General features: G+C 42.2%; 1 protein-coding gene across 1 annotated transcript in view; it reads left to right on the top strand.

Annotated features, from left to right (window-relative positions):
• The first annotated feature begins 1,090 nt into the window (after positions 1 to 1,090).
• The window catches only part of UBE2G1 (ubiquitin conjugating enzyme E2 G1), an 87,592-nt gene continuing 79,072 nt past the window's right edge, over positions 1,091 to 9,610 (top strand). Inside the window, exon 1 of the mRNA NM_001082458.1 lies at positions 1,091 to 1,446. Coding sequence (NP_001075927.1) covers positions 1,401 to 1,446 — 46 coding nt within the window. The 5' untranslated portion in view covers positions 1,091 to 1,400. The remainder of the gene's footprint in view (positions 1,447 to 9,610) is intronic.

Raw genomic sequence — 9,610 nt, 5'->3', positions numbered from 1 at the left:
TTCAGCCATCTCATCCTCTGTCGTCCCCTTCTCCTCTTGCCCCCAATCCCTCCCAGCATCAGAATCTTTTCCAATGAGTCAACTCTTCGCATGAGGTGGCCAAAGTACTGGCGTTTCAGCTTTAGCATCATTCCTTCCAAAGAAATCCCAGGGCTGATCTCCTTTAGGATGGACTGGCTGGATCTCCTTGCAGCCCAAGGGACTTTCAAGAGTCTTCTCCAACACCACAGTTCAAAAGCATCAATTCTTCGGCGCTCAGCCTTCTTCACAGTCCAACTCTCACATCCATACATGACCACAGAAAAAACCATAGCCTTGACTAGACTGACCTTTGTTGGCAAAGTAATGTCTCTGCTTTTGAATATGCCATTAGGTATCATTTTTTCCTTCTGCTTTGTCTGTTTATTGAGACTGTGTTATGCAAGGCTGTGGGAATAAGGGTGAGAGGAGGTAGAGTGATTTTTTCCAAACTTTAGAGCCCACACTTTGACTTTACATAATAGATGCCTTTCTGGACATTTTGTACTGTGTATATCAGATTTTGCTAATCTCAACTCACTTTACACATAGAGATTACTAACGATGTTTAAACATTTTGTACTATGAGATGCAGAGCATTTTTCTTGAAGAATCTGTTTATCTTTCTGTAAAGTGAATTACCAGCATATATGAAGTCTATTTTGGGGGTGTGCTTAAAATGGGGCACACCAGTACTAAGTTCGGCTTTAACAATGACTAATTCGCACACCCTGTGTGCTGTTGGGCGCTCGCCAGCAACTAGGCACCTATCACTTCTCTTGGCCCTTCGCTCCCTGCTGACCACCTGCTTCGACTCGGAGGCGGCGTCTTGACACTCCGCGACCTTTCTGTCATGGCGTCCGCGGGGCGTCTGCCGCCGGGGCCAGGCACTTGGCCGGGCGGCGACCTTCCCAAGATGGCGGCGACAGAGGCCAATTCGCGTAGGGGGCGGGGTTCCGCCTCCGGAGGCGGAGCAGGAGGCAGAAGGGTCGGGCTAGCGGGCAGGCTGCTTCCGAAGTAGGCAGCCCCAGCGCGCCTGCGCGGAGCGGCCCTGCGCGCTGTGAGGCTGTGGCGGGGGAAGGCACCGGTGGGGCCGACGGGCGGGTTGAAGGAGGGAAGCGGGCGAGCGAAGTCCCAGTGCGCGCCGCGGCGGCACGGGTACCCTCCCCTTCCGGGCGTGAGGCGCTGTGAGGAAAGCTGAAGCGAGCGGACTCGCGCCGGCAGCGAGGCGCCGCTACCGCCGCCACAGCCCAGCCTCCCTCGGCTTCGGCGCTCCCGTCGTGGGGGCCCGGGTTCCTCAGCACACCCAGCTCCAGCATCTCCGGAGCCTGTGCCCAGTTCTTCGGAAGCCCCGGCGCCAGCCCGGGCCCTTGGCGGGGAGGATGACGGAGCTGCAGTCGGCACTGCTACTGCGAAGACAGCTGGCAGGTGAGGGAGCGGGCGGCTGGGCGGCGGGCCGGGCCGCGATCGCGGCGAGCAGCTGCCCGCTTCTCCTCTCCTCCAGGGCGCTCCCTGGCTGGCGGGCCGGACGGTCGAGGGGAACGGCAGGCTCCGGCGAGATCGGGCGCGGGCCTGCGAGAGTGGGGAGCCTGGGCGCCGGTCCGGGCCGGGTCCATCACTTCTTCCCCGGCTTTCCGAGGGTGTTGGGGGCGGGGGCGCGCCCCAGCCTCGGCCCCCGGACGGGGCCTGGCACCCCCGGGGATGGAGGGGAGCTTGTCCCCTCCCCCACTGTTCGGTGGGACGTTGCGGGGGAGGGGCTGTGGGTACCCTGTCCCGGCGGACCCTCCCTGGAGGGGCGGGTCCGGGCTCAGGTGCGCCCGAGACCGCTGGACCCCCCGAGGCAGGTAGAGCATCTGAGCCCGGCCGGCTGCGCGTCGCGGGCTCGGCTGTCTGAACCGCGGAGCGGGCAGCCGGGGGCAGGGTGGGCGAGAGGAACTGGCCGCGGGGCGGGTAGGTGAGGCGCGCCAAACTTCTGCCCGGGCAGCGCCGGGTCCGCGTAGTTGTGGCGGACAACAAAAGCGCCGGCCTCTGCGGCCTGGTCGCTGGCGCACGGGGTCTGAGAGCCCGGCGGGGCGCGGGACGCCGCCTCGCCTGCCTCCGCCTGGCACGGGCTCCGGCTGCGCCGCCCGGCTGGGGGAGGGTAGGAGCGGGCCGAGCCGAGAGCCGCTCGCTGGCCAGCTCGGGGCTTTGTGCTCCGAGCGATTCTGGCTCCTGTGCAGGCCTGCGGGGCCCCGGGGCTGCGGCCCGCGGGCTCTGGCTTGGGGCGGCGGCCGGGTCTGCCTCCCCAGAGGTGCCTGCGTCCCCCCTCCCCCATTGTCCCGGCCTCCGGCCGTTTGCGGCTTCCAGGTTGACTTTTTAGGGGGTTGGCTCCGACTCTGCTAGGACTGTGTGAGCGGAGCATGCGCATTGGAGACGTACGTGTGCGGAGTGAAAGAGGGGGAGGCGGGTTGGTGGCTTCACAATGCCTCCCCACGTGCTGCCAGATTTAAAGAGAAATGAACCAGCAGTTAGCTTCTGCTGCCCAACGCCCGGCGGCTGTCCTTCTCGATTCTGGCGGATCTTCACCTCTCCTCTCTACCGCCGGAGGCCCTGAGCCGTCGGCAGAACCTAGAGGCTGGAATGGACATCCGTTTTTGCAATAGGTTTACAAAGAGTTTGAGGTGCTGGTTAAATCACCTTTGTGACTTCTTAAGGAAAAGGTTGTCAGGGGCTGTTACAGGTTGTATAGTTAGGTTTATTATTAGACCATGAGCAAGCAAGTTTGGACACATACTGAAGTTCTGGATGGTCGGGGGAGTGATCTAGACTGAATGGAGAAGTTCTGGTGATCTCTGTGTCCATCGCAAATAATGTATTGGACAAGCACTGAATGAATAACAACTTTATTGTATCTTGTAGTTGCAAACACAGCTTACTGTTCTGTGTTTTTTTTTTGTTTGTTTGTTTTGGTGGAAGGAATTAAGATGTTATTTTGTTTCCCTAAGAATTCCTTGATCAGAATAAGTTTTAATTATGTGAACTATTAAACAGTATTAAATATTAAAACAGTACTCAACTTAAATAATGGGAAAGGTGTGTATATATATATATTTATTTAAAGGTGTAAAAGAAGTTAAGCAGTTGCTATGAAAATAAAGTATGACTAATAACAGTGTTAGCAGTAGCAGTATTTCAAAATTCTTTCCAACCTACTTGTGAACAGACTCTAAATTTTGATAGCCAGTTGGTTCAGTTTTGCACTCTTAAAAGATTAATCCCAAATATTGATAAAGACATTTTCCAAAACGCTTTCTTAACGGATGACTTTTTGTTAAGGCTTACCAAGATACGCTTTAAGGTTGGAGGACAGAATGATTTAGTTTGTAATCTTTCATGCCTTATTATAAAATTACTTAGCTGCCGATTACTTTTCTTGCCTTCTCAATCAGAAACAAGGACTGTTGTTAATATTTTCTTAAGTTTTTGAAGGATATTAATTAACATACTCAGAATATATGAAGTAGGCCAAGGCCAGTGCATTAAGCGAAATGTGAAAATATCAAGTTTATTGGAAAGACTTGATAACTACATACTGAAATAAAGGCCCTGTTTAGTCTTTAGTAGTACATTGTTTGAGCTTTTTGGTTCTTTAGATATCATTTGAAAACAGGAAAAATGGTAAACTGTTATCTCTTGAACTCATTTAGAGTGAATTTTTGAAAGGCTTAATAATAAATGCTTTAAAAATTGTGTAATATATTGAACTGAGTAGACACTCAAACCTAAGCCATTCTAGGTGGTAGAATTTTGGAAACTTAAAATAGTGGCCAACAGTGGTTAGTTTACTAAGCCCCTAGTCTACCAGTCCTTAAGGATTTTACTTTATTACTTGAGGGGAGAATTTATTTTGTGGGTTTGTTTTCTTTTGTTGGTAATTGTAATGAAGAACCCGGTTACTTTGAGAGTGAAGTGGAATGGTTCCTTGGGTTGCAGTTACTGTGGTGCAGGCCTATATACTATGTAATAGAATGTTAAGCAGTGTTCTTGGCCACTACCCACCAGATGCCAGTAGTATACCGCCTCAGTTGTGACAACCAGGAATGTCTCTGTTGCCAGATGTCCCCCGAGGGACAAAGTCATCCGAGGTTGAAAAACCTCTGGTTTAAGGTGTTTTGGTTAAGACCAGAATGGCTGTTGTGAAGCAAGTAAGAAATACATTCATGAAATCAGATAGGTTGTATTTCTTTGTGGGTATTATTAGACTATGACTTACTCCTTTGCGAATTCAGCAGTCACAGTTCAGCTTTTGCAGTGCATAATGCTAAATACTAAGAAATTCCACAGCGAAAGAGATGATTTAAATTTTTCAAAAAGATATAAGCAGTGGTTAAAAATACAGAGGATAGAAAAGGTATCATCTTTCCACCCTTGACCCAGACTACTTTTTTTTTTTCGGAAGCAACCATCATTGATAGTTTCTTGTGTGTTTGAGTTCAGTTCAGTCGCTCAGTCGTGTCCAACTCTGTGACCTCATGGATTGTAGCACACCATGGGGTCTTGTGTGTTTATATGGGCTAATGTTTACTGAGAACTAGTATGTACCTGGAATTGTGCTGAGAGCTTTATGTATATATCTCATTTAATCCTCCTAATAAGGAAATTGAGGCTAAGAGAGTTTAAATTACTTATCCAAGGTCACACAGGTAGTAAGTGTATGAATCTATTCATATTCAGGACCTTCCTGTTAGAAGCTTTATTTTTAATTTGCAGCGTTGTCTTCCAGGGAGCAGCGATTTAATATAACTGTGAAATACGGTCTTATAAATTTAAATATTCAAGGTTAATTTATCCACTAACTACCAAAATGATTGGGGAAATATTCCCATCTTAATAAAATTTTATGCACAAAATAATGCACCCTACAATCTAAATGATATTCTTAAGGTAATCATAAAAGGATGTTTTAGCCACTGTTAGTTTAGGAGCAGCATTCTGCAGAGTGTCATAGGTTGAAAGCAGCACTAAGCTTTTTGGTGTTAGCAGTTAACTTGGGGAAAATGAATTGTACTAATTGGTCATATTCCCTACTCTAACCATACTTACTTTATGACAAGCATTTATAAAGAATAAGAATCTTTTTTTTTTTTTTTTAAGATCACTTGAGGTTTTTTAACAATGACAACATAGATTTTCAGTAGTTGCTTTCTCATAGGTACCTGTCATTCCAAAACTAGGAAGAAGAATCTCTTTATGCAGTAACAATAAATAAATTGAACTCCTTTTATTGTAGAAAGTTTGATTGTATATTTTAAAGTAATCTGGAACATTCCCATATCTCCTTGGCTACCTATGTAAGTAGGTTGTGATGAATTATATGTGTTTCTCAGACTTAATGTGCAACAAAATCACATGGGAGTATGTTAAAAATACAGATTCCTGGCTTTACCTCCACAGAATCTTAGTCTACATGTCCAGATGGGGCCTAACAAAGCCAAGTCTTTAAAGCAGTTGTTTTTGTTGATTGTGAAACTGTGTTCTGAACCCCACACTTCAACAGTTTCCCTAAGCTATTTTGTCATCCCTCTGGAGGGCCTTCTGCAAGGAGTCCCATTCCTAGTTTTTGTGGGGTGCTGTGTTTTGTTACCCTGGTGTTCATAGGATATTGAAAGAATGGTGTTTAAAAGGAGGAATTAGATTTAATATTTCGTATTGGCCTTTCTATAATGTATTGGCACTGTGACATAAAATTTCATTAATAATCTTAAACAAGAAAAAATAGAGTATTGATTATTGAAAGGGACCACCCTAGTGGTAGAAGAAACTAAGGTGATGAGCACAATATTATTCTTAATGGTTGTAAACTCACATATTTAGAAATGGAAGAAAAGCCTAAAAGTAAGCCTTATATTGCATCAAATTACTATTTATTTTAATAGAGTTTGGGGAATTTTTAATTCCAGAAATCATTACACTGTTCCAGATATAATGCAGCTACTATATGCTGTCAGAAAAAAAGTATAAACCAAACAAACATTGTGGTTGAAGAAGGGATGTTAGATGACTTGTAAATCCCTGTAGTTGAGGGGGAGCATCAAGGAATTAAGCATCTAATGTTTTGTTACAGAATCTTACTTCAAAATATATACATATATTAAATCATTATGTGTATATCTTACGTACAGTGTTATGTGTCAATTCTATCTCAGTAAAGCTGGAAGGAAAATCTTTAATTCTTGACATTAAGGAGTAAATATTTTAAGTTATAATTTCTGTTGCTCAGTGAATATTTTTGATATATAATGCAATTTAGTTTTTTATAAGTATTGGTAGTTTAAAATAAATGGTAGTTTAATTTTAAATTTAGAATGAACATACTTTCTATATTGTGTAACAGTTGATTTCACTTTCTCAAGTACCACTGAATATATCAAGATGTTGAGGTAAACATTTGTTTACCTATAATTTGTACATATTAGTTTATTAGTATAATCTGTACTTACTGTAAAGTAGTACTAAAGTATATGGTTTTATTATATAGTTTATATAAGTTAATATACTTTATATTTGGTGATGTGTGTGTATATAATGGTGATGTTGTGTATGTTAGTCGCTTAGTTGTGTCCGACTCTTTGCAACCCCGTGGACTGTAGCCCGCCAGGGTCCTCTATCTGTGGAATTCTCCAGGTGAGAATACTGGAATGGGTTGCAGTTTCCTTCTCCAGGGAATCCTCCTGACCCAGGGTTAGAACCCCGGTCTCATGCATTGCAGGCAGATTTCTTATCTGAGCTATAGGGAAGTCCCAAACATGCCTTAAGTATTAATAGAGTGATACTGAGTATGGAAAATCTGAAAATCCTTTCACTACCTCAATATTATTGTTGCTTTTTGACTTTTCAGGTGAAGCGTGTTTGCAGGTATCAAAATTTTCAATCTTTGGGTTATTTGATCTTGTTTACTTTAGTGCAGGTTTTATTGAGCAGGGAATGCTAGTTTATTGTAAATTGTAGCAGGCTATGCTTTTGCTTCAAGCAAATAAAATGCTAAGCATTCTTTTGTTTTAATGAACTGACTTCAATTTAGGATGAAGAATTTTTCATTTCTAGATTATTGAGAAGTATTTTTGTTAGAATTTAAAACACTAGTTGACCTCCAAAAATCTGTTGAACGGCAACTTTGACTGGTTTGTAGGAAATAACTTTTCAGAGAAGAAAGCGTAGTATTAATATATGCTTATGGAACCATTCTGGCCAAGCAAACATAATATAATTATATCTGGTTGAAAGCGTTTCAACTACAGAAAATTACAAATAAGAAAAAGCAAATATTTTGCAAATTTTGGTAATGAACATGAATTTTTGGTATGAACAGATAAATGAGGGGATAAGAATAAAATGCATCTTTAGGAAATAAGGTGTTATCTGTGTGTGTGTGTGTGTGTGTATATATATATATTTTTTTTTTTTGCACTAGTTCAAGATACTATTAGACTAATTCAGGTAAATAAAATTTTGTTTTTTCAGCTGTGCCATGCTTGTAGAATCTTAGTTCCCTGACCAGGGATTGAACCTGTGTCCTTGGCAATGAAAGTGCAGATCCTGGCCACTGGACAGCCAGGGAATTTCCTAAGTCAATTTTTTTTATCAGTGCTGTTCCCTTGATAGAGTTTGGCCCTCAGAGAAATTGCTAGGAAAAATTCTGTAATTTATTGCTGTTGCAGTAGACATGTGTACTTCTCTTTATGATGTGAAGTCCTAGAAAATTTTTGAAAAGTCAATTTTTGTAAGTAGAAATGTTTACCTTTTATTAAATGTGTTTATGCTTTTCATTATATTTTCAATTTTATATTCTTATATAAGATGTATTTTAACTAGGAGTTTCTGTTTCAAGACAAAGTAATTCTAGACAAGGTAGACATGGCACCAAAAGCATGATCTATACAAGGTAGTATTGGTAAACTGGACATCATCAAAATAAAAAAACTTCTGTTTGTGAAACACAAAAGAAAAAGCAGGCTGTAGACTGGAAGAACAGAATTACAAACTATCTGACAGAAGATTGTTCTAGAAAATATAGACCTCTTTAAAATTCAACAGTAAAAGAAAATGAACAGTCTGTTTAGAAAATGGGCAAAAGACATGTACAGACATTTCAGCTGGTAAATAAGCAAATAAAAAGATGTTCAACATCATTAAATACCAGGGAAATGTAAATTGAAACCACTGAGGTATCACCACATACCTATTTAGAACAGCTAAATTAAAACAAGTTAACACCACATGCTGGACAGGAGAAGCAGAAAAACTTCATCTCTCACATGTTGCTGGTGGGGATGTAAAATGGTACTGCCGCTATGGAAACAGTTTGCAGTTTCTTGTAAGACTAAATATACGCTTACCATACAACCCATCAAGTACACACTTGGGCATTTATTTCAGAGAAATGGAAACTTATATCCTCATAAAAACTTATCTGAAAATGTTCATAGTAGCTTTATTAGTAATAACTGGTAACTGGAAACAACGCAGATGTCCTTCATTGGGTGAATAAACCGTGGTACATCTGTACTACGGAATATACTACTCAGAAATAACCTGATACACAAAACAACTTGGATGATCTCAAGGGAATTATGCTGAATGAAAAAAAGCTAATCTCATAAGGTTGCATATTCTGTGATTCGATTTATATAAAATTCTTTTTTTGATGTAAAAAACATAGAATTGACAGTCAACCATTTTCCAGTGTGGTTTGGTAGTGTTAAGTTTATTCACAGTGTTGTAAAAAAACAACCCTCCATAACTCTTTCATTTTGAAAACCTGAAATTCAATAAGCAAATCTCCCTTTCCACTTTGACCCCAGCCATTGCTAACCACCGTTTTATGTTTACAGTTTCTCTGCATTTGATTCATATGAGTAAATTCATACAGTATTTGTCTTTTTGTGACTGGCTTGTTAGCGTAAGGTTTGTTGTAGCATACAGCAGGATTTCCATCCTTTTGACACTAAATAATACTCCCTCGTATGTATGTATACCGCATTTTGTTAATCCATTCATCTGTAGGTGCATTTGGGTTGCTTTTCTCTCCTGTGATTAATTTGGGTTGCTTTTCTCTCCTGTGATTATTGCTGCCATGCACATGGGTGTGAGATATCTCTTCAAAACCCTGCTTTCAATTCTTTTGAATATATAGCTGGAAGTGGGTTTGCTAGTTCATGTGGTAGTTTTTTTTGTTTTTTTTACAAGTTTAATGGGTTTAATAAGTTTACCCCTTCAGTTCCTATTTGCAGCACCCAATATTCCTTTGAAACACCAGACAGAACCAGCAGTGGCCAACAGTCAAGGTCAGACCTCCAAAGTTTAAAAGTTCAGGTTCTCTGAGCCATGTGGTAGTTTTTTAAAAATAAACTTTACTTTTAGAACCAGTTTTATTTTTTATTTTATTATTTAAGTTAATTTCATTTCTTGGCCATGCTGCAAAGCTTGTGAAATCTTAGTTCCCCCACCAGGGATTGAACCTGGACTCTGGCAGTGGAAATGCTGAGTCCTAACCACTGGACAGCCAGGGAATTCCCTTTAGAGCAGTTTTAGATTCACAGCAATCTTTCTGTTC

Source organism: Bos taurus, chromosome 19 (genome assembly GCF_002263795.3).
Source record: "Bos taurus isolate L1 Dominette 01449 registration number 42190680 breed Hereford chromosome 19, ARS-UCD2.0, whole genome shotgun sequence".
NCBI lineage: Eukaryota > Metazoa > Chordata > Mammalia > Artiodactyla > Bovidae > Bos > Bos taurus.
Note: the sequence above shows the minus strand (reverse complement) of the source record. Positions and strands in the feature narration are given on the sequence as shown.